This window comes from Oreochromis niloticus, linkage group LG10 (assembly GCF_001858045.2).
Source record: "Oreochromis niloticus isolate F11D_XX linkage group LG10, O_niloticus_UMD_NMBU, whole genome shotgun sequence".
Classification (NCBI taxonomy): domain Eukaryota; kingdom Metazoa; phylum Chordata; class Actinopteri; order Cichliformes; family Cichlidae; genus Oreochromis; species Oreochromis niloticus.
Genome location: NC_031975.2, coordinates 11,954,138 through 11,978,415, shown reverse-complemented (window position 1 = coordinate 11,978,415; position 24,278 = coordinate 11,954,138). Strand labels below are relative to the sequence as shown.

At 41.3% G+C, this 24,278-nt stretch overlaps 1 protein-coding gene across 7 annotated transcripts in view; it reads left to right on the top strand.

The window, feature by feature from the left end:
• sptbn2 (spectrin, beta, non-erythrocytic 2) overlaps positions 1 to 23,239 on the top strand; it is a 56,836-nt gene extending 33,597 nt beyond the window's left edge. For 3 of the 7 annotated variants that reach the window (XM_025910623.1, XM_025910624.1, XM_025910626.1), the window contains 38 exons: positions 3,900 to 4,051; positions 4,304 to 4,477; positions 4,775 to 4,866; positions 5,016 to 5,096; positions 6,433 to 6,548; positions 6,876 to 6,988; positions 7,086 to 7,273; positions 7,381 to 7,498; positions 7,600 to 7,758; positions 7,851 to 8,153; positions 9,324 to 9,477; positions 9,590 to 9,984; positions 10,069 to 10,332; positions 10,415 to 10,626; positions 10,880 to 11,017; positions 11,124 to 11,343; positions 11,486 to 12,022; positions 12,298 to 12,500; positions 12,610 to 12,700; positions 12,798 to 12,944; positions 13,093 to 13,356; positions 13,556 to 13,780; positions 13,882 to 13,971; positions 14,384 to 14,662; positions 14,763 to 14,893; positions 14,998 to 15,202; positions 15,319 to 15,693; positions 15,790 to 16,034; positions 16,153 to 16,291; positions 16,432 to 16,516; positions 16,776 to 16,972; positions 17,127 to 17,251; positions 17,344 to 17,419; positions 17,951 to 18,028; positions 19,087 to 19,265; positions 19,403 to 19,576; positions 19,701 to 19,743; positions 19,838 to 23,239. In XM_025910623.1, coding sequence (XP_025766408.1) covers positions 3,900 to 4,051; positions 4,304 to 4,477; positions 4,775 to 4,866; positions 5,016 to 5,096; positions 6,433 to 6,548; positions 6,876 to 6,988; positions 7,086 to 7,273; positions 7,381 to 7,498; positions 7,600 to 7,758; positions 7,851 to 8,153; positions 9,324 to 9,477; positions 9,590 to 9,984; positions 10,069 to 10,332; positions 10,415 to 10,626; positions 10,880 to 11,017; positions 11,124 to 11,343; positions 11,486 to 12,022; positions 12,298 to 12,500; positions 12,610 to 12,700; positions 12,798 to 12,944; positions 13,093 to 13,356; positions 13,556 to 13,780; positions 13,882 to 13,971; positions 14,384 to 14,662; positions 14,763 to 14,893; positions 14,998 to 15,202; positions 15,319 to 15,693; positions 15,790 to 16,034; positions 16,153 to 16,291; positions 16,432 to 16,516; positions 16,776 to 16,972; positions 17,127 to 17,251; positions 17,344 to 17,419; positions 17,951 to 18,028; positions 19,087 to 19,265; positions 19,403 to 19,576; positions 19,701 to 19,743; positions 19,838 to 20,050 — 6,980 coding nt within the window. In that variant the 3' untranslated portion in view covers positions 20,051 to 23,239. The remainder of the gene's footprint in view (positions 1 to 3,899; positions 4,052 to 4,303; positions 4,478 to 4,774; positions 4,867 to 5,015; positions 5,097 to 6,432; positions 6,549 to 6,875; positions 6,989 to 7,085; positions 7,274 to 7,380; positions 7,499 to 7,599; positions 7,759 to 7,850; positions 8,154 to 9,323; positions 9,478 to 9,589; positions 9,985 to 10,068; positions 10,333 to 10,414; positions 10,627 to 10,879; positions 11,018 to 11,123; positions 11,344 to 11,485; positions 12,023 to 12,297; positions 12,501 to 12,609; positions 12,701 to 12,797; positions 12,945 to 13,092; positions 13,357 to 13,555; positions 13,781 to 13,881; positions 13,972 to 14,383; positions 14,663 to 14,762; positions 14,894 to 14,997; positions 15,203 to 15,318; positions 15,694 to 15,789; positions 16,035 to 16,152; positions 16,292 to 16,431; positions 16,517 to 16,775; positions 16,973 to 17,126; positions 17,252 to 17,343; positions 17,420 to 17,950; positions 18,029 to 19,086; positions 19,266 to 19,402; positions 19,577 to 19,700; positions 19,744 to 19,837) is intronic. The other 4 variants (XM_013272330.3, XM_013272326.3, XM_013272329.3 and 1 more) reach the window with 2 other exon arrangements.
• Positions 23,240 to 24,278: the final 1,039 nt, after the last annotated feature.

The window sequence follows — 24,278 nt, the reverse complement described above, 5'->3', positions numbered from 1 at the left end:
CCATATCCACCTCTGATGACAGGTTTGTGTTTGCCTGCTTTGAATGAGCAAACACGTCAGACACTGATGTCTGTGTTTGTCTGTCTGGTTTTCTTGTTCTGCAGCATTGTTATTAGGAGTGTAGCACAGGCGAGGTACCAGAATTTTTGTTTTTTTTAGGACCCCTGTCCACCAACCCACTGCCTCCTCCTCATTGCTGGGTGCTATGTCACAACATGACCAAGCCTTAAGAGGAATGTAGTCACTTCCACAGCGTTCCTGTGCAACAGAAGTCCTTATTTTCTGGCTCATTAAACAACTTCATACTGATTAGCAATCCTTTAATAACTGAATAATCTGTCAGTGTTAGACACGAGAAATATGGGGAAACAAATAAAGGAGGCTTTGTTATAGTCTATTATTAAAAGGTGTAAGAACCAAAGGCCAAACCACAATCCACTACTAGCCCATCCCATGGCAACATCTAGAGAACTATCCTATACTAAAGCTCTTTGACTGAGTAGCTGCTTGATGACAATGCTATTAATTGTTTGTCAGCGTATCTCCTAAGTTCCAGTAAAACTGGTAAAAACACACCTATCCTCCGGACTATCGGGCTGATAGCTGAAATGGTAGCCTGAGTTCCAGCTATTCACCATATATGCCTGCAGGCCATGGCTGCAGCCAGCCCTGTCAGCTGTTTTGAGTTAACATTTCTTTCTACAACCTGCTTTTTTGACTTTGTTTGTATAACTCTGTTATTAAAAATTTAACAAGTTTAAAAAAAAGCAAACATTTCACCTCTTATTTAAACTGAATTAGATTCTTCATTCTATCATTCATTCATTTGGTTTTATAGTATCATTAATTGTAAACATGTTTGTTTGTTTTGGGGGTTTGGGGTTTTTAAAAATCTAAAACTTAAATCTCTAAATTACAAAAGTAAAGACCTTTATTTACTTTGGATGGGAAGCATTTTCTTTTCTCTCCATAGGTGTAATATGAGTGTTGTGTTGACTTTGTTTCGGCTCTGGCTGGGCAACTCAGGGAAAATCGGAGACTTGTTGTGCTGGCTGTATGTTTTTGTTCACCGTCATGTTCGTAGGTGGTCTCAGTCTCTGGTTGCATGTATTCTTTAAGGATCTGTGTGTCTGGAAGAATTCATTCTCTCCGTAGTTCTGACTAGTCTAAGAATGGTATTAACCATGTAATAAACAATGCCAGGTGTCTGCACATATAGTTAAGTATTACTCTCAGAGTTGCTTTTGAATTAGGTTTTGTAAATTTTGTAACCTTTAAATGTACTCATGTGTCATATCTTTAACTTAAGAGTGAGTTCTGTTTATCCACTCTAAGACAATAGCCTGATCAATAGAGTACTATTCCTTTACTAGTATTACTCTGACCTAGTACTACTAGAGTTCTAGTGGTAGTAGCTTTACAAACTATTTGGTTTGGTTTTGTCATAACATTCAGTGTGTTGATTTGTTATTTAATTTCTGCTGACTTCTTATATGTATCTTTGTATCTGTTAAGTGAAATGTTTTTTGTGCATCCAGTGAACACAGTCAGATGGCAATCTGTACCAAGATTTCAGTGTTATAATTTTGAGTAATAACTCATTGGTTTATTTATTTGGAGCTCTAGTGACTCTAATGCGCATGTTCCTGGTAATTGCTGCCCCACCAAACAGGGTGTAACATTATCAGTAAATAACACTTTATAGTTCTATGTAAATTTAACTTCCTTTCATCTTCCCTTGTGGTTTTGTGTGAAATTCTGACATGATAAGTGCTTGTTGTTATTTGGAAATGTTCGTTGAGACACTCAGTAGACTTGATGGTTCAGTAAAAACTCCTGGCTAAGTAAATGTATTCAAAACATAAATACGTTAATCAGTTAATTAAAAATGTATAAAAACTGGAGTGGCGGTTTAGCTCACTAGGTTGAGCATGCAGTCCATATGCCATAAGGCTAATGCAGAGTCTTCTCTAGCCTCTCTAGTGTTGTTATTGCTGGACAGTTCACTTTGGCACATGGTGCCCTTAAGAGAAATGTGAGTGAAGGAGGGGGTAATCTACATTTCATTTTCACCACTGAGCAAAGCTCATAAAAAATACTTCTTGGTGATGTTTTGTTGGCAATGTGATCAGTCCTTGAGATTTCATTTCAAGGTTGTGAAACGGCTAGAAAGACATTGTAACATGAGTCTCACTGGGCAAAATGATACTCGACAAGTTTGTCCTTCTGTAGTTGGCAGTGTGGCGAGTCGGAGGCTCATGGGATTTATATACATCCTTGATACCATGTTAATATAATATTAACAAACACCACATGGACCTGGTTGCTAGAGGCCGTGCTTAATAAAAAAATTATACTTATGAAAATACTTATAAATGGACAATTAATTACAGATTACTTGGAGTTTGCTGTGCGCGCAACATTACAAGAAACAAAGAGTGCTGTCTGCAATGTGGATGAAGCACCTTCAGTCTGAAATAATTATACCACTGATTTGATGTTCCACCCAAGGAGATGTGCATGAGATTTCAAAAATGTTCTGCTTTTTGAGTTGACCGTTAATGCAAGTTGATTACACAACAGCAGTCTTTGGTTACTGCAGCTTGTTCATCTTAGATTGTTCACTGATTCCAGAGTAGCTTAGCGTCCATCTAATAATCAGAAATACAAATAACTAAACCCCGAAGTGACTCAGTAATCCTTCCACTACTTTCTTTTATTGTAATTCGGTCAATTTCAGTCAACGTTGTGCAAACAAATGGTTATGAAGTCAGCTTAATATGTATTTATATATTTTTTTAGTCCACTAAAGTTACCATAGGGATGCTGACCTCTAATCTCACGGATCACTTTTAATATGACTGTTAAGCTTATTGACTGCAGCCTCTCACTCCTGCATGAACTGACTAGGTATTGGACAGGTCTTTGAGTGGGAAGTCTCAGCTTTGCATAATGTTTCATTGGAGCAATAAAGTAGTTTGCATTGCCAGGCCTTACCTCCTGTTTGGGGAGTTTTGACAAATGAACAAGTGTTGATGTTTTCAAAATGCAAATTCAGCGTATGCAGCAACTAATACAGTCTCTTAAACAAACAGTGCTCCTGAACAGCAGCACAAGCAAGGCCTTTGTGAATTTTTTTAATACACTACTAACTTATAAACAAATTGATTGACCTCTCTAGCGAGAGGACGCAAGATTGCAATGGAGAGTTTCTTAAATTTGACTCATTAGATTTGAGTTGCACTTCTGCCCTGTTTTATGTCTAATTTTAAGTTGTTCTTGCATTAGGTGCAGTGCAGTAAGTACAGTGCTAGAATAGTGTTTTGAAAAGGCAGGGAGACCTTGTATCCTAGAAATGAGGTCACCTTGTTAGGTGGTGGAGCAGGATTAGCTTCTTACTCCCCCGGTCCATATGTCTCAGCTGCTGTTACAGCTTAATTTATTGTGATTCCTTTTTTCAGCCCTGCTCTTTCAAAGGAACAATAAAAAGTACTCACTAAATGCCATTACCTTCATGCTTGGTTTTGCACAGTCTTGTTTCTAAACTGACGTCTTCAGAGTAATTAGCAATGCACACATTAGCAGAGCTATCAGTAAACTGTGATCTGTGGGGGGAGCACCTCTCACTAAGCTGTCACTAGTGATTCTAAAGCCTTAATGGCATAGCTTGTCTGTGAAATGAACTGCACAGGGCAAGGGCTTAAGTCCTTATGACTTACTGTCTCCTGGCTGAGCTCAGATGTGATCAAAACTGTAGACATTTGTTTTGTTTTGTTTTTTTTATTGTAAATATGCATTTCCTAAAGAGTAATGGCACTGTAGACAGTTCGAAGTCAAGTTTATGTTGTTGTAATGTGTAAAGGCTTTAACCCTCCTCTCTTTTTTTTTTACTTTTGCAGATGAGCGTGAAGCAGTACAGAAGAAAACCTTTACCAAATGGGTAAATTCTCACTTAGGCCGAGTAACCTGTCGCATTGGTGACTTGTACACCGACCTACGGGATGGGCGCATGCTAATCCGCCTTCTGGAAGTGCTCTCAGGAGAACAGCTGGTTAGTATCACAGAGGAACTACTGCTTTGTGTCCCAATCCTGACCCATACCCTCAAGATGACCCTCACAAGTCAGGAGGAAGGAGAAATCATGTGCTTCATTTCTTGTTTTTTTTGGGGGGGGGGGGGGGGGGGGGTTTAAATTATGTGATTTAGTTCTTTTGCTTCTACTTGTTTTTCTCTTTTTGAACCCCTGTTTTCTTCACACAATGTCAACCTATGTCAAATTGTGTTTTTCTGCTGCTTCCCCTAGCCAAAACCTACTAAGGGCCGCATGCGTATCCACTGCCTTGAAAATGTTGACAAAGCCCTACAGTTTCTTAAGGAGCAAAAAGTCCATCTGGAAAATATGGGCTCACATGACATTGTGGATGGGAATCACCGTCTCACCCTGGGTCTCATCTGGACCATCATCCTTCGCTTCCAGGTAACATATAAAGTAGCTGTGATGAGCTCTACAGATTTTCCCTCTCACCTCAGTCACCATGTTGCTGAACTTGAGCTTTGGGATGTCAGGTCTCTGGATTTAGCCATGCCCAGAAAAACTGAATTATTAAAAGTTAACATAATTTTACAAAGTAATTCTTTATGCCATCATTTTAGTTATGAACTTACTGTTGGTACTTGACTTCCTTAAATGTTATACACTCCACTACTGCAATAACATTTGAAGGTCAGTTATTATTGAAGCTCTGACCTGACTGAATGTATACCATACTTACAGATTCAAGACATCAGTGTGGAAACTGAGGACAACAAGGAGAAGAAATCAGCTAAAGATGCCCTGCTGCTTTGGTGCCAAATGAAAACTGCTGGGTAAGAAAGGAGGAGTAAAAGAGAAACAGATGATTAATGTTCAGTTTTTTCATTTTGTACTGTGTTTTATGTTGTTCACGTTGTTGCTTAAGGGTTGAATCTTTCTTTGTTGAGCTAATGATTAATGAATTCTTATCTGCCCTTTTCAGATACCCAAATGTCAACATCCACAACTTCACTACCAGTTGGAGAGATGGTCTAGCGTTCAATGCCATCGTGCACAAACACAGGTCATTGACTTCTTCATGTATTTCACATCACTGATACCAGCTACAGTAAAAGCAGCCCTTTTTATGCATTTACTTATTCAGTTTAATTGCAGTTTTTGTTTCTTACTGTGAGGTTTTTAGATAACTTAGTCATCCTCCAAATCAAAAGGGAGTCTTGTATTTTAATGATTTTCATTCCCTTCGTAATGAGGAGCACCTGTCGCAGAACCATTTCCCATCTCTGGGGTGTTTTTATCCCCTTTTCTATTTAGGTCTCCACTTGCTCCTCCCATTCTTCAGTCTGCAGTATGCCTGAAAGGATGAAAATAAATAGGGAGTAAGATGACCTAGATCACAGAAATTATAACCCACTTATTTTCTATTAAGAACCATACTTGATACCCCAGTTGCACACTCTGCTGGTAACTCTGTCATGAATAGCTAACATTTAAATGGAGCTGTAAAATAGGAGCCAAAGGTGTAGCCTAAACACATATGACTCAAACAGAGGAGAGTTTATCGTTCCTTACAATGACTGCATACTGTGAGGGTGATAAGGGTGATACTTGATAGATGAAAGCCAACATTGCTTTCAGAGCAGTCAGTGAGCCGTAGGATAGTTACGCAAACCACTGAGCTGTCTGTCGTTTACATTATCATGCAAGAAATTACATTATGCTTAGTCTTTTTTATCCTCATTTTATTTTTTGTGAATGCATTCATGCTATAATATCCTATAGGTTTTAATAAAATACACTCACCCGAACCACTTTCATACTTTTCTACCACCAACCTTAGCAACTGTAAATGAAAGCATCATTCAGGCATTAGTTTGCAGGTGTGATTTTTATCCATGATCAGAGGCCTTTTTTCATGCAGATGACTTTAACCAGTTCTAGAGGAACATTGGCAGTTCGTCTTGTAATCAGAAGGTTGCCGGTTCGAGCCCCGGCTCCGACAGTCTCGGTCGTTGTGTCCTTGGGCAAGACACTTCACCCGTTGCCTACTGGTGGTGGTCAGAGGGCCCGGTGGCGCCAGTGTCCGGCAGCCTCGCCTCTGTCAGTGCACCCCAGGGCAGCTGTTGCTACATTGTAGCTTGCCATCACCAGTGTGTGAATGTGTGTGTGAATGGGTGGATGACTGAATGTAGTGTAGAGCGCTTTGGGCTCCATAGGGACTAAGTAAAGCGCTATACAAATACAGGCCATTTACCATTTTATGCACCCTGGATTGAAAATATTTTCTTCTGTACTACAACAAGTTGCAATAAGTCAGCCGATATTCTTATTTGCTTGCACCTTGCTCTCTTCTGTAATCCCTTCTCATTAAAGTCACAATTGTTTCCAATCCTCTGCAGACCCGACCTGATTGAGTTTGACAACCTGAAGAGGTCCAACGCTCACTACAATCTCCAAAATGCTTTCAATGTGGCTGAGAAGGAACTGGGGCTTACCAAGCTGCTGGACCCAGAAGGTGAGTGTTTAAAGCCTCAACAACAACAACAAAAGCACTCTTGTAAGTCACATTGATGGCCTGATCTGTCCGCTAAGGCACTAAGCTGTTGCCTGAAACAGATTGGCGAGAGTTTGGCTATAGAGGATTACTGCAATTAATTTTAGATTAGGCAACACTGCATCACTGTAGCAAGTCAGCTATAGTGACATAACAAAAAGCATGATTAAAGATGTAAACACTTTCCCACACTTTATTCAGAGTATTTTGATGTAAATATTCTAGTATATATAATATAAATACCATGTAAATATTCATATTAACCATATTATTATTATTTTTTTCAAGATGTCAATGTGGATCAGCCTGATGAAAAGTCTATAATTACCTATGTGGCAACTTACTATCATTACTTCTCCAAGATGAAAGCCCTGGCAGTGGAGGGCAAAAGAATTGGCAAGGTTAGTTTTGTGTGTATACATTTATGTGAGTGAAAGTGAGTACATGTACACTGAGTTTATGTCCCCAGTTCAAATAATACATTTCTCTGCACTTCAGGTGCTTGACTATGCTATTGAGGCCGACCAGCTGATAGAGAAGTATGAGACCCTGGCCTCTGAGCTGCTGCAGTGGATCGAGCAGACCATAGTGACACTCAATGATCGGCAGCTGGCTAACTCTCTGAGTGCTGTACAGAACCAGCTCCAAGCTTTTAACTCCTACAGGACTGTGGAGAAACCTCCCAAGTGAGTGTCAGCTGGGTTAAGTGAATGAGTCAGTGCTTGTTAAGCAATTATAATCCAAAATGGTGACGCTATGCAGTATGTTAACTATCAGTGTGTGATCTCCTCAGATTTACAGAGAAAGGAAACTTGGAGGTTCTTCTTTTTACTATCCAAAGCAAGATGAGAGCAAACAATCAGAAGGTTTACATGCCAAGAGAGGGAAAACTCATTTCTGACATCAATAAGGTATGGCTTGTTCTAGAAAAGGCAAGTACAGCTTTCAAACTCAATGTTCGTTTAGTAGATTCTGGATGATACAGGCTTCCTGCGTTATATTTGCATGGCAGGCATGGGAACGACTGGAAAAGGCAGAACATGAACGTGAGCTGGCACTGAGAAATGAGTTGATTCGCCAGGAGAAACTGGAGATGCTCGCTGCTCGCTTTGACAGGAAAGCCGCTATGCGGGAGACATGGCTGAGTGAGAACCAGAGACTGGTGTCTCAGGTAAAATTAAAAAGCACAAACAAAATTTGAATTCCTGATTTGAATGCAGTAAATAGATTTACAATCATGGGCTTTTTTTTCTCTGTTATTAGGATAATTTTGGAACTGACCTGGGAGCAGTGGAAGCTGCCACCCGTAAACACGAGGCAATTGAGACAGACATCGGGGCATACTGGGAGCGTGTGGCCGCAGTGGAGTCTGTCGCCAAAGAGCTGGAGGCAGAGGGATATCATGATGTGCGGCGCATACTCGCACGAAGGGATAATGTGCTTCGACTCTGGGAATACTTGAAAGAGCTTCTGGCTGCACGCAGAGAGCGTCTGAATGCCCACCGTGACCTACAGAGGCTGTTTCAGGAGATGCGTTACATCATGGACTGGATGGCAGATGAGAAGGTAAAGCTACCACAAAGAAACAGAAGCTTACATAAATTTGACTGCGCTTTGTGTTGAATTACTGCTTTGATTCCTGCATTCTCTTGAGGTTTTAATTAGCAAAAATGAGTTTGCTAATCCTCAATTAACATAATTGTTTTTCACGTATGTCCCTGACAGCTTTCGTGTCAGCACTTTATAGCAGTAATTAGCTTTGTGTAGCCCTAGCCTGATTGGTGTTACCTTTCTTTGCTGGCTTTACTGAGGTCGACTGAGGTAGACTCCAGTGACTAGAAGTACACGCCTTTCTTCTGTGTTTTCCAACTTCGTTGTACTATTGTACTAAGTATGACTGTGCAATGACAATAAAGAGTTATCTTAAATGTGCTGACATTTTGATTGGCCAATGGAAGTGCCAGTAATGCCTGATTGCCACTGACACAATATTTGCCAATATATCAGACCCCTTGTTTGGTTTAAATAGCTGAACAGTGTGAAGTATCATTTATGCTATGTAATTTATACTGTATAATCCAAACGGACTAAAACCTGACTTCCATGAATGGCAGTAGAAATGGGAATAGCAGTTTCCTGTAGGAACCATTTTCTTTTTACTGTCTACATATGTGCAGCTAGCTAACGTTACAGCCCAGCTGCTTAGATTCTGTCATGCTGTCACTAGCCTCATCCTCTTATCTCTGATAAACGGATGCTTTCTTTTCCAGAGAGATTGTGGTTGGTAAAACGTAAAGTAAAATGAAATTACTCACAGGTTTTGCAGATTTAAATGGATAAATGACACTGAAGGCCAGAGATAAAAAAAAAAATTGTAGATATAATTTTGGGCTGACCTGACCCTATAAGGATATAATAAGTAACCAATAGAATGGGGTAGTATAAAATCTCAGCTACTTGGATGTGACTTGTGTATAGCTCTGAGTGATGTGTATGTATGGATTCTCTTGCAGCCTAACTTTGGTGACTGTAAGCTTTCCTCAGTACTTTGTAGCCCAATATCTGAGAAGTCACCAAGCACTAAAGATTTATTAGCGTTTTTTATTTAAAAATGACATTTATGTTGCGGCAAGTTGAAATAGAATCATTATTTATTGAATATATATTTAGTTAAATGTCGATTTTCACAAGATAAAACTGGGAAATATCCTACTGGACTGTGCTTTCTGTTTTCAGGGTCGTCTGCAGTCTCAGGACAGCGGAAAACATTTGCATGATGTGTTAGACCTACTGCAAAAGCACAATCTGGTAGAGGCTGATATTTCTGCTCAGGCAGAGAGGATCAAGGCAGTGCAAGGAGCTGCGAACCGCTTCACTTCCCACGAGCAGGGTAAGTCTTCAAAAATGGTCTTGCACGTTTTGTGTACAGAGTCTGCATTTTAGTCTGACCCTTTGTGCACATTATCTAAATTCTGTGTATTCCTGCCTTTTTTAATTGCAAGCCTATAAACCTTGTGAGCCTGGACTAGTTAGTGAGAAGGTCGAGCTGCTGGGTCAAGCCTATGAAGAACTTGGTCAGCTTGCTGCGAATCGCAGAGAGCGCCTAGAGGACTCACGGCGTCTGTGGCAGTTCCTGTGGGATCTCGGAGAGGAGGCAGCCTGGATCCGAGAGCAGGAACAGATCCTGGCTAGTGGAGATTGTGGCCGTGACCTTACTTCTGCCCTTCACCTACTCAGTAAACATGAGGCTTTCAGGGATGAGATGGCAGCCCGGTATGGCCCCCTGAGTAACAGCATTGCTGCTGGAGAAGATTTGGTTAAAGAAGGGCATTTTGGAGCTTCCGAAGTAACTGAGAGGATTCAAGACATCCGTGCACAGTGGGCCCATCTGGAGGAGGTAAATGTTCATTATCAGTTCTAAGGTGCTTTCTTCAAATATTGCATTTTTACTCATAATGTTCTTATTCTCGATGTTTCTCAGACAACTAAGCAAAGAGAGCAGAGCCTTAAGGAAGCCGTGGCCCTGCATCAGTTTCAGACGGATGCCAATGACATGGAGGCATGGATCATGGAGACACTTAGACAGGTATCCAGTCAGGAGGTGGGCCACGATGAGTTCTCTACCCAAACTCTAGCTCGCAAGCAGAGGGAGATAGAAGAGGAGATCCAGAGTCACCACCCCCTAATCGACTCCCTGCACGAGCAGGTCCAAGCACTGCCACAGGCCTATGTACATTACCCTGAAGTACGTGTGCTTTCTTTTTCATACTTCTTCAATGATTGCATGCTGTTTGTAGTACTAAATTACTGCTTATTGCTGACTGTAGGTAGATGGTCGTCTGCCTGCTATTGAACAACGTTATGAAGAACTGGAGACCCTGTCAGCAGCTCGACGCCAGGCTCTGGAAGGTGCCCTGGCCCTCTACCGCATGTTCAGTGAAGCTGGTGCCTGTCAGCTCTGGGTGGAGGAAAAGGAACAGTGGTTAGATAGCATGGAGATCCCTACAAAGCTGGAGGACTTGGAGGTCGTACAGCAAAGGTGAGTCTGTGGGTGAGGGAAGGTTAGAATGCCTTCCCTCACATTCTGAAATGACAGAAACAAAAAAATCAAATACATGTGAACGCGGGAATGTTGATGGCATAAAGCAAAGATGAAAATTGTACATTATATTAATCTAAGCTCTAATCTTAAAAGTAAACAGTCAGTGTTTTTAAATCTACTATAATGTATAGAAATGTCTATATTAGATAGAACGAGTGAATTAATCATGGTGTTTCATTTATGGATATAGATTTGAGACACTGGAACCTGAGATGAACAACCTAGGAACCCGTGTCACTGATGTGAACCAAGTGGCAGAGCAGCTGCTGAACTCAGACAGCTGTAACAAAGACCAAATCCACCAGACAACAGACCAACTAAACAACAGGTCAGAGCTACATTTATGAATTATTGTAACCCTATTTCTGCTCAGGAATGTGTATTATTTAAAGGCATGCAGGTAGCATTTTAAGCCTGGCCTGTGTTGTCTCTAGATGGAAGGAGTTTCAGCAACTGGCTGGACAAAAGAAACAAGATCTTGAGTCGGCTCTCAACATCCAGAACTATCACCTCGAGTGTAATGAGATCCAGACTTGGATGAAGGAAAAGACCAAAGTTATTGAATCTACTCAGAGTCTTGGCAATGACTTGGCGGGAGTGATGGCACTACAACGCAAACTCACTGGCATGGAGAGGGACCTTGAGGCTATCCAGGTATGGGAGGTGTAAATGTAATGGGTGGAGGATGAGACCAGAACAGCAGTGAAAGCAAAATGAATATAGTATTATTTAGGGTTTTGTGGTGAGGTATTTTATTATAATATATGCAATTTAAATATTTTCTTTGTCTTTTCAGGGAAAATTAGATGACTTGAGAAATGAGGCAGAAAAGTTGGCCAAGGAACATCCAGATCAAGCAGGAGAGATCCAAGGACGCTTGGCAGAGATTCAAGAGGTGTGGGAGGAATTGAACGCCACCATGAAGCGACGGGAAGAGTCACTGGGAGAAGCTAGCAAGCTACAGGGTTTCCTCAGGGATTTGGATGACTTCCAGTCCTGGCTGTCCCGCACCCAGACAGCCGTGGCCTCAGAGGACATTCCCACTTCTCTGCCTGAGGCTGAGAGTTTGCTAGCCCAGCATGAAAGCATCAAGAACGAGGTGGATAACTATAAGGAGGACTATGAAAAGATGCGTGCGGTTGGTGAGGAGGTCACCCAAGGTCAGACAGATGCCCAGCACATGTTTTTGGCCCAGAGGCTCCAGGCATTGGACACTGGCTGGCATGAGTTGCGGCGCATGTGGGAGAATCGGCACAGCCTGTTGGCCCAAGCCTTCGATTTCCAGACTTTCCTGAGAGATGCAAAGCAGGCAGAGGCATTCCTTAACAGCCAGGTTAGGAAAATACTCTTCGACAATGAAATAACAACTTTTCGCCTTATTGGTGCAAAGCAAATAACTGCACGTTTCAGAGAAAATGGATCTGATATTCTATGAAAAATTCTTCTTCACCAGTTCACACGTTTTTAAATGTCTTACTCTGTTGTATAAATAAATAAACTTGGAAAAAAGACCTAAAAAAAGGAAAAATCACTGGAATTAGATAATTGCCAATGAAAACTGCATATGAAACGATGTTTAACATTCCTTTTGTGTCCATCTCTGCGTAGGAGTACGTGCTGTCCCACACAGAGATGCCCACCAGTCTTCAGGCAGCAGAGGAGGCCATTAAGAAGCATGAGGATTTCCTCACCACCACAGAGGCCAGTGAAGAGAAAATAACTGGTGTGGTGGAAGCTGGAAGGCGCCTCATTAATGACTCTAATGCAAACTCTGATAAGATCCAGGAAAAAGTTGATTCAATCCAGGAAAGGTTAGAGTAAAAGAAGGGAGAAAAACTGATATTTATGTAACTTTTTATTACTGACATTTTTAATTAGATGTTTGAAGGCTAAACATTTTTTCCCGTTTATTTTCTCCAGACATCTTAAGAATAAAGAGGCTGCAAATGAGCTGCTGACCAAGCTTAAGGATAACCGGGAACTTCAGCACTTCCTCCAAGATGGACAAGAGGTAAGAATATGGCTTAGTTGAGTACTAGTGCAAACTATTGCATCTTGATATTTACTTTGAAACTGAAACTTCCATTATGCTGTTGTCTTTTCCATAGCTCACCTTGTGGATAAATGAGAAGATGCTGACGGCTCAGGACATGTCTTATGATGAGGCTAGAAATCTTCACAGCAAGTGGCAGAAACACCAGGCATTCATGGCAGAGCTGGCCTCCAACAAAGACTGGCTCGACAAAATTGATAAGGTGTGGCCAGTTTAATCAGTAAATATATAATCATAACATCCATATCATTATAATTTAATTCCTTTATTTACCTTTACTTTAGAAAAACTTTAACCAAATAGGACATTTAATAACGTTCAAGTTTGTTATTGTGTCTCATCTCTAACAGGAGGGTCAGGCACTGGTTGCTGAGAAGCCTGAGCTGAAACCTGTTGTCCAGCAGACCCTGGAGGACCTGCAGCGTCAGTGGGAGGAGCTGGAAAGCACAACTCGCACGAAGGCTCAGTGCTTATTTGATGCTAACAGAGCAGAGCTCTTCACACAGAGCTGTTCCGCTCTAGATGTTTGGCTGAAAAACCTTGAAGGTCAGCTGCAAAGTGATGACTATGGAAAAGATCTGACCAGCGTGAACATCCTCCTCAAGAAGCACCAGGTACACTACATGGTGCAGAAAAGCACTGTCAAAATTAGTCTTACAAATACATTTTTAAAAGGGGCGAAAAAAGTGTCACTTTTTAAAAATGTTCAATATTACATATAATCAAATGAATGTGGTGCAAGTAGCCATGTTTGCTTAGTGGAGCTAAATGTTATACCTTTGTTTCTTTAATGTTTGTGCTGTCTCTGTGTAGATGCTGGAGCATCAAATGGAGGTCAGAGAGAAGGAGGTGCAGGCCCTGAAGTCTCAGGCTCTGGCTCTATCCCAGGAAGATGCCGGACTGGCTGAGATAGATGGTCAGCAAAGGCGTGTCACTGATAGCTTTGCCAGCCTCCAGGACCCACTCAACCTCAGGAGACAGCAGCTGCTCGCTTCCAAAGAAGCACATCAGTTCAACAGAGACCTGGAGGATGAAATTGTGAGTGGGATAACCTTAATGATTCCATCAATGAAATAAACAGTTTCTGACAAAATATATCCTGATAGTCAGATAATTAATAATCAATGTTTGCCTCTCAGCTGTGGGTGACAGAAAGGATGCCGCTAGCAACCTCCACAGACCATGGAAAAGACTTGCCCACTGTACAGCTGCTAATCAAGAAGAACCAGGTAGTTACAGCTTTTTCCATATATCGTAACAAAGTTACAAATTATCAGTATTATTTTTAGGTGTTACATTGTAAGTAGCTTAAAAAAGGGCAAAGGTTTTCGTGGTATTGATTACTCATAAAATGTGGTCTCATTTTCATCTAAGTCACAGTCGAGAACAGCCTGAATAAATTTACAATACAAAGATAGATGTATTTTTATGTTTTTATTGAACACACTGACCACCGTCATAGAGATAAGACATAATTTTATGGGTAATCAAGTTCCAATCTGGGTAATCAAGTTCCAAACTTTGACATGCAAGAATCTAAATACTTTAAACAGACACTTGGACTGAGTTTAGAGAGATTTTGAAGAGTAGGAAATGTTAGCCAACTAAGAAAGTTGAATATTGTCTCTGGTTGTGAATCAGACTTTGCAGAAGGAGATCCAAGGCCATCAGCCTCGCATCGATGACATCCACAGACGAGGCAAGACTCAGACCCAGGTAGATGGTGAACGCCAGTCTGTTCTGGAGGATCGCCTAGTTGAACTGCAGAGCCTTTGGGACCAGTTGATCGCTGAGACAGACAAGCGCCATGACCGTCTAATAGAGGCTAATCGTGCCCAGCAGTTCTATGCCGATGCTGCGGAGGCAGAGGCCTGGATGGGAGAGCAAGAGTTGCACATGATGTCGGAAGAAAAAGCCAAGGTAAGCTTGTGTAAAGTGAGGTTGAATTGCTTTTTTTTAATTGCTTTTTCCCCTACATCTTGTGCTTGAAGAAAGTTGATAATTTCTCTTTTTCTCTCAGGATGAGCAAAGTGCTCTAGTGATGGTCAAGAAGCACCAGATTCTTGAGCAGGCGCTTGAAGACTACGCCCAAACCATCCACCAACTGGCCAACAGCAGTCGTCTCATGGTCAACAATGAACACCCAGAGAGGTGAGAGCACAAGACGCTGTGAACATTTTCAGATGTGGCACTTCACCTTCTATAAATATAACAGGACACCCATAACCGCATCTCTCTCATTTTCAATTAAACAGCGAAAGAATCACCTTACGACAAGCCCAAGTTGACAAGCTGTACGCAGGTCTGAAGGACCTTGCTGAGGAGCGTCGGGGACGGCTTCAGGAGAGGCTGAGGCTGACCCAGCTGAAGCGGGAGGTGGATGACCTGGAACAGTGGATTGCAGAGAGAGAGGTGGTTGCTGGCTCCCATGAACTAGGACAGGACTATGAACATGTCACAGTGAGTTTTTTTTCCCTCTCAGTAGCATACTTTGGAGACATGAAAGCTCAAAGAGATTTAGCTGAATTAATTATGTTGCTCACTTTTGCCCTGTTTTTTTTCTTTTTGTTGTACAGATGCTGAGGGACAAGTTCCGGGAGTTTGCTCGTGACACCAGCACTATCGGCCAAGAGCGTGTGGATGGTGTAAATGCGCTGGCAGATGATCTGATTGAGTCGGGTCATCCTGAGAATGCCAGTGTTGCTGAATGGAAAGACGGTTTAAACGAGGCCTGGGCTGACCTGCTGGAGCTGATTGACACACGCACGCAAATGTTGGCAGCCTCTTATGAGCTGCACCGCTTCCATCAAGATGCCATGGAGGTGCTTGGACGTGTTAAGGAGAAGAGGGAAGCACTGCCTTCTGAACTTGGCCGTGACCTTAACACTGTCCAGCATCTGCACAGACAGCACACCGCTTTTGAACATGACATCCAGGCCCTCAGCGGACAGGTCAGTTATCGCTTGCTAACAGTGATCTCATTTTAGATGGCGAAACTAATATGTGAATACGAGACCAAATATCCCTCTGCTCCTTTGAACTCCTAGGTGAATCAAGTGCAGGACGATGCTGCACGTCTGCAGAAGGCCTACGCTGGTGAGAAAGCAGATGACATTCACAGAAGCGAACATGCTGTGACTTCTGCCTGGGAGGGCCTGCTCGAGGCTGGTGAGGCTCGCAGGCTCCTCCTGCTGGACACCGTGGAGAAATTCCGCTTCTTCAACATGGTGCGAGACCTCATGCTCTGGATGGATGGTGTGAACCTGCAGATTGATGCACATGACAGCCCAAGGTAAATGTCATTCTTTGCTTAAATTTCCACTTACTATAAAATAACTTCAAAAATAACTTGTTTATTCATATATTAACCTGCCTCTCCTATCTCCTGTGGGGTTGTTTTTTTTTTATAGGGATGTATCTTCTGCAGGGTTGGTAATTGCCAATCATCAAGACATCAGATCAGAGATTGATGCTAGGACAGACAGCTTCACTGCTTGTATTGAGATGGGAAATACTTTGATCAACAAAAACCACTATGCATCTGATGAGGTATTTTGCAGTGGGTCACATTTACGGTTGTCTTGAGAAAGAACAGTGCATGTTTACAAAAACAAATAAACATGTTGACTCAAGAACTGATGTCTACTTAAAGTGCTCAGTCTTCTAAGAACCTGTTCACCTATTTACAGATCCGAGAAAAACTGACTCAACTCCAGGAAAAAAGAGATAAGATCAACAAAAAATGGCAAGACAAGATGGACCATTTACAAATTGGTATGCATGCTTCACATTTTTGGACTGCACACGGGTGCATTTAGGCTAACAGAGCCGTGGCAAAAGTGCATGGTGTTGTAGGCAAGTTGCTACACGCAAGAGATGGTAGATAATATGCAAACCGGTAACTCCGGTTTAAAGGTCTATTTATGCAACTGCAGCATTGTACATTGAATTATAATTCTTTTTTTTCCTCATCCTCTCTGTGTTTTCTTTGTTTTTCTCTCTATTTTGTGGCCTTTGGTCATCTTCATCTCAGTGCTGGAGGTGTTGCAGTTCGGACGTGATGCTTATGTGGCAGAGTCGTGGTTGGCTGGACAAGAACCTCTGGTGCGCGCAGCAGAGTTGGGCTCAAATGTGGATGAAGTAGAGAGCCTAATTAAGCGCCATGAAGCCTTTGAGAAACTCGCCACGGCTTGGGAAGAGCGCTTCGTGCAGCTGGAGAAGCTCACTACAGTAAGTAGAGAGATTTGGCTTGTTCTGGAGTACACTGGTAAATCCAGGATGTGTAGGATATTAGTACATTCTGCATCATCTATAATTTAGACAATAGAAACTTGACTCCCTGGGTATTACACTGAAAAATGACTATTGGTTTTCCACTGTTTAGCTTGAAGAGCAAGAAATTCAGAGGAGGCGGGAGGAAGAGGAGAGAGCGAGGCGACCTCCTACTCCTCCACCAGTAGAAGTGCCACAGTCTGAGACAGAAAGTCAACCACATGATTCTGCAGCCAGGTACACCAAAGAGAAGATAGGGTAGAGCACAACAGTGTTTGTGTAAAGCAAAAACACACTTTAACATGCTTTCTTTTCCCTCTGTAACACAGAACCAGTCTGGACCAGACCACTCTCAATCAGTCCGTGTCAGTGAACGGAGTACACAGCGACAATGACACATCACAAGTAAGATACGCTTTGTGTGTGTATGCTTCAAGTGCTTCATTGATTTTACCAAGTTTCCAGCATAATTTAACATGTAGTCCACCGTGTTGTCTTCCTTCATCTCCCACATTATTAGATAGGTCATTAAAATTCATATCCATCAGATAGTTTGATCTAACTTATGAAGTGTAATGCCAAGCTTTATATTAACAAGCAGTTGTGTTTTGCTTGACAAATATGTTTATTATATGAAGCCACTCTTTGGGTTAGGCTCTGGAAAGAAAACTGTGTTACACTTTAAATTCATACATGTTATATGAGTGATTCTCTTCAGTGGCAGATGAAAACAAGTACCCTGTGACTTCATGTGTCAGAGGTGATGGATTGGCTGCTTGTGGGCAGCACTGTTGCAAACCTCTGCAACTGATACTACAGAGAAGAATCACTAAATGAACCAGAACCGTTTCTGCAGTTCTAGAAGTGCAAGCCGTATCCTGACGTTCATCTTTTTGCCCCAGACTTCTTAACAATTTCTTATTGCGTTTTTGTCAGCAGTCATTATCGCTATCGTTGTCAGTGGGAAAGAAATCAGAGCCTAAACGTGTGTGTAAGCCAAAGCAGCAGGAGCGTGTGAGTACCAAGTCACGGTCAGCTCTGTAGCTACCCCTCGTCCCCTTCACAGCCTCCGCTCAGCTCCTGGTCAACTGCAGTGCCTTTTTCCTTCTACTGAGAAGCCATTGCTCTCTGTCACAGATGCAACCATCGCTTTATTGATTCATGAGCTACAGCTATCATTAACGAGCCCCATCGCTGTTTAAAGGCATGATGCAGATTCATGAACACACTATTTTCATGGATCAAATATGCAGTTATATATATATATGTGCTCATATTGACCAGGACAGGAGTGACTGTAAATGTGGAGCCCAAAGTAAATGTGGTGATAAATGTAGCTGTTCAAAGCTAATTTATATGTAGTTTGTTTTAGTCTTTATCCATGTGTGTGAGTCGCCTTTAAGTGTCAGTCTTTTGATGGAGTTACGTGAGAATCCTTTGTAGAAAAGTACGTGACACAAAAGGTGCCCTGAGTTTCCGTTTCCTACTATAGTCGCAGTACTAGAAGCGAAATCCTGTTGTCTGTGGATGTTTTTTAAGGTTTATAAGATAAATTAAAGCCACAACACTTGAGCTGCAGTATTTCTAAGATCTCAACATCTCCAGTCTTAGAGGTGAACTGTAATTGAGCAATAGTGTAGAATTATTTATTTATATTCTTTATTTGACTGAAGAAGCTGAGATTACCATCAGATAATATTTAAATGTATTCACAAGTTGGATTTTAGGTCTCTTTGGAGCAGTTTAAATTAATTGAAAATCTAGTTTAGTGTAGCATGCGTGTTTCCTGTATGCTTGGTTATTTTAATTGTGTGTTTTACCTGTAAGAGCGACTATAATCTGTCTGTGCAATGTCAGAATGCTGTGTGATTATGTAGACCTCCTGAACCCTCACTCTGCTGTTATCTCAGGTAATCATACAGTGCTGTCAAAGCAGACGTCATCATGGCTTTTTCGTGTATGGCTGTGAATGGCTGCTTTGCTAATCACCACTTCCATCCAGCTGTGTTTTTTTTTTTTTGTTTTTTTTCCTGCCCCCCTCACCACCATTCATGTCCTGGTTTTAACCACAGGGCTCAGAGTCTGAGTCGGTGAACGGACCGGGCAGAGACAGCGGACTGGCATCGTCTCGCGTCGATCCGTCTGCCACTTTACCGAGCAGAGGCGCGGCAGACTCGGAGCCAGAGACCATGGAGGGGATGCTCTGTCGAAAACAGGAGATGGAGTCTCACAGCAAAAAGGCAGCTAGCAGGTGAGGGTTGCTATGAGAAGACTTGGACACGTGCATTATAAGAAGAAATGCAGACAAATGCTGATGTGGCTTTAGTTAGCAGTATCAATCTGTATGTAGAACAGTTTAACTTTTATCATGTTCATTTGTTCCCACAGGTCCTGGCAGAATGTGTATTGTGTCCTACGAAAAGGAAGTATTGGTTTCTATAAAGACGGCAAGAGTGCTAGCAACGGCATTCCATACCACGGAGAAGTTCCCATCAGCTTGGGAGAGGCTGTGTGTGAAATAGCCCATGACTATAAGAAGAGGAAACATGTATTCAAGCTCAGGTGAGGAGACGGACGGCATGAGGTGTCTGAAAGTTAAAGGCCACAGTGAAATAGTAAGATTGGTGTACTAGACGTTAAATTTACCCCTGACAAAGTGTTGACCCTTTCAACCCTGTGACTGCAGGTTAGGGGATGGGAAAGAGTACCTGTTCCAAGCAAAGGATGAGGTGAGATGTACATAACAGGTTTATGTTGCTCAGATCAGTAAATACACATTTAGGGGAATATAAAACATAACCAACCTCTTTTGTGTTTTGAAAGGCGGAGATGAGCTCGTGGATTCAGTCCATCCTTAGCGCCATTCCAAAAGGATCGGGAGACTCGCCTGGAGCTCAACGGCCCCTCAGCCGTGCCATGACGATGCCTCCCATCTCGCCCAGCTCAGGTGAAGCTGGAGGCGTTACCATGCGCAACAAGGATGGGAAAGACAAGGATCGCGAGAAGAGGTTCAGCTTCTTCGGCAAGAAGAAATAAAACATTTGTAAAATCATGGATGGGAACTTAATTTGTCACAATTTCAACAAACTGAGGCAGATATAAAGGAAAGTACAAACAGGTCATACAAACACACTGCTCTCTGTGCAAGCCCCGAGGAATCTGTCAACAGCTGCGTCATGTAGCTGAGAAAAGTTTTTTTTCTCTCTCTTTTATTCTCTCCCTCTTTGCTGGTTTTATGTGTCACTTATTATATTATTCATCCAGTCCACATCTCACTTTAACTGCACCCAACAATCAGAGCCCTCACCCTGTTTTGACCAACAGAGGTCATTAGTCTGAGTCAGAACCGGGGCTGGATGGCATTAGCAGGGAGCCAGTCCCGGTGCAGTTCCAGTCTAGCGAACCGGATTCTCCTCTGTAGGAATATTTGCTCTTCAGTGAGTCTTGATTAGCTAACCCTGTTGTGATACTGTTTCTCTAAAAAAAGAAAAAAAGAAAAAAAAACATGATGGTTTTCCACTCTGCTGCATTTTGATTTCATTTGCCCAGTTTCAACTGCTCTCTATTAGGAAGGATCTCATTACATCTCTTCTTCTGTTCTTGGTATTGATGTTATTAATCTCAATATAATTGATATCATTATTACTATTTATCTTTTTCAGTTGCTGGCTTGACAAAGACTAATTTGATGGTAGATAATCTTGATTTATGTTGTTGAGAGAAGCAAATTTGGTTTTGTGGAGAATGTCAGCTTGCCCTTGTATGTACTATATCTTTTTGTTTTCTTTGTTTTGTTTTTTCCTTTTTTCCTTTGTTTTTTTTTTAGGAATGACAGTTTATGAGGTGTTCTGACAGGAAAATAAAGCTCATTGAATTTTAGCAGTGTGCAGTAAGTGATCACAATTTTCCTTGGAAAAATAATATATATATTTAATAAGTGGTTTTACTATTATTTTTTTTTATCTCTAATTTTGCCTGTATTTGATTCTTTTTGAGTGATCTTTTCTGCTTGAGTTTCATCTTTCTTTCTTGTTTCTGTACAAAGCAGAGAAGATTAGTTTTCTAGCGTGTGCATGTGTGTGTGTGTGTGCGTGCGTGCGTGGGTGCGTGTGTGTGAGTTGTGGTGCTGTGGACTTTGCATGTTTATGTTTTTTCGGATCAAGCGTGGCCAGATGGATGCTGCTTTTCGGTACTCAGAATCGGTAAACCGGGCAGAAACAGAAATTAATATCACTGGAATGATTTCCCAGAGCTTTGCTTTTCTTTCGGTTTTAAAATATCTTAAGCTGACATCACTAACGATGATCTTCGAGACAATTTGTTATTTGTTTTAGTCATCTGATATCTATTTCCGTTCTCCACCTACTGATGTGAAGGCACGGGGGCAGTGTGGATAGATAAAAAACTGAAGCACAGGGACCTGAGCAGGACAAAAGGACGGTTGACAGATGGCTTTACGGGTGAAGTGAGGTGCGTGAAGGTGAGACTGGATAGGCACTGAGGAATGCGCTTTGTGTGCTTTACAACAAAGAGATATGAGCCTGAGCCTTACTTGAACCCACTACAAATACACTAAACCCCCTTTTTCTTTTTCTTTTTTTTACACACCAAACGATTCAGTTGTCAAGGAAGTTTTATAAAAAGATACGAAAGTTTGTTTAAAAAGTGACCTGTGGCAATGACCTCATGTATGTCAGTGGATTGATTTGGCACCAACCCCAGAAATAGAAGAATGCCCTCAACTCTCTGATCAGCCTTGCACTCTTGAATATGTGGCATGATTTCAGCTAGATTTATACTTCCAAGTGTCCAATCTATGCCATCTACATGTGTTAATATACACATACATTGGACTTCATAAGTGGAGAGCAAGTAATAATCAGTTGGCGGTGAAAATAAATCAAATGGCGACCTACTACAGATAATGTAAACAAATGATAGGTGTTAGGTTTGCTAGTCTCCTCACATATTGTACATTTGAAATGAAGACACTAAAACCTGACATTCTGTCTTCATATTAATTGGTTGGTGTAGTCAGTTACTTATAACCAAGCATGAATGAGCTGCTTATAACAGCAAAGATTCAGCAACGGTTTAACAATAAAACATCTGATGGAGTCCCATAAAAGCAAACGAGCTGCAAGTAACTATTTGTGTTGCACTGATATTGAAAGTAGCTTATTAAAGCTGATTATTGCTTGGATGGCTATACAGTTTCATAAAAGAGTGGTCCGTTCATAGGAATGCCGCAACAAGTCTGGGTTCAGTTAACAGCACGCGGTCCAAATTTATCAAACCTGCCTCGTCTCTAACTGTGAGAGTTTGCATTCCTGAGTGATTGGTGGAGCTCCCAGTTAGTTTCAGTCTGAACTACAATGTGGGATCCAGGTGAATAAAGTCATTGCATACATAAGCGAGCCAATGGAGTTTGCAGACATTGTGCACAGTTTTGAATAAAGGAGTCCTTCCCCCTCCAGTGGATGAGCTGTCCCAGCGACGACCGCTCTGAACAGCTTCCATCAGATATTAGGCGGTCCAAGTTCAAAGGTCACACAGTGTATTTTCTTATCCGCTCATTTGAATGTGAATGATTCAAACCAGTTTGGCCAAATTGGTCATGTGAAGCAAAAATATTTCTCATACTTGACATACCGTACACAAGCTCTCTCTCTCTCTTTCACACACTCACACATTGATACTGCCCTGTATATTTAATGCAGAATGACCCTGGCAAACCAGTCTTGTGGAAACGTCCTTAGCTGGCTGTGATTTGATGTTGCAAATGGCATCCTTTTAAAATAACATTGTGCTACTGGTGAGCTTTGACCAGAACATGAGAAGTATGTGTTATTGATGTCAAAGAGTTACGTTTTGATTCTAAGAGTATTGTAACGATGGAGTACTTAATGAAGCAGAAAACCAACTTGTTAAGTATTACACATGATTGAAAACAGACTGGTGACAATTTGAGCTTCCTTTTTTAGAAGAAGGCAGGATCTTTGCTGTCTAGTGGGAGCTTGTATTTTTTCATCCAGTGGTCTGTCTTGCAGCATTTGATAAGCCTGTCCACCTACCTTCATTTCTTTTGACGAATGTCTGTTCCTTCCTCTGTAATTCAGAGCTGTTAATACCACTACTATTATTAATTGCTATTATTATCATTATTGCTACTGTTGTTACTATTACTACTACTGTTACTAATGCAACTTATTGCAAAAATTATAACTGCTGTCCATTTTCAGGTACGTGTCTGTAATATCAGACCTTTCCACACGATGTCAGTGTGCTGTGGAGCATTTTCATTACAAATTGAAGATAATGTTTGTTGACTTGTGTATCTACATCTAATATTAGGAATAATAAAACATGGTTTAATCAAGAACGTGATGCTTTTGAATCTTTTTTGTTAAGAAAAAAAATGCATGATTTTCTGTTAGCGCTGTGAATTGAATGTTTGATTGTTTTTGTCACAACACAGTCTGACTAACCTCACTTATACCTTTTTTTGTCTTTATTGAATATGTAGGATTATCATTCACAGTTTTGCATGCATGAAGTCTTTATTTAGCAACTCACAGATCTTGCTTTAGCAGCAAAAACCATCAGACATGTCGTGCAGCTGCTACAGTTTCATCTAACTGATTTCTGGCATGTCTTGATTTAACAGACATCTTCTGCTCATGTAACAGCAAGTTCTTCACTCAGCTGTTGTTTTTCTTGTTTCCTCATTGCATCAATTAACCATCTCCAAAGCTTCTGGCCATAGACTGCTTCATAACAAGCTTTGGGGAATTGCAGTGTCTTATTCAGTGTTATTTCTTTCAGTAGACACATGAACATCAAGTTGTAGACATCTCTGCAACTGTTTTGCTGTTACCTTTGAGTAACAGTCTTGAATGTCATTCTTTTGTAGGAAATGAGTTTTAATGTGGATCAATGAACACAGAGGCCTTCAGAAATATTTTGTAGCCTTTTTTCCATCTTTCTGCAAATATAATGCTTCACTGAAGATGCACAGATTCCCGTGAAAGCCTTCTTTTTTCAATGACTGCAGGTTGTTTAGACAGATTGTGCTTTTGTTAGGCTGAGTTTAAGGAATAAAAACTATATATTCATACAGTACTTCATCTGCTACACTTCAAGTATGTTATTCATATTAGAATCATGCGTTAAACTGACTGTGGGACTGTGGGAGGAAGCCTGAGTACCCAGAGGCACAGAAAGATCATGCAAATTCCCCAACCAGAGTTTAAATAAGGAACCA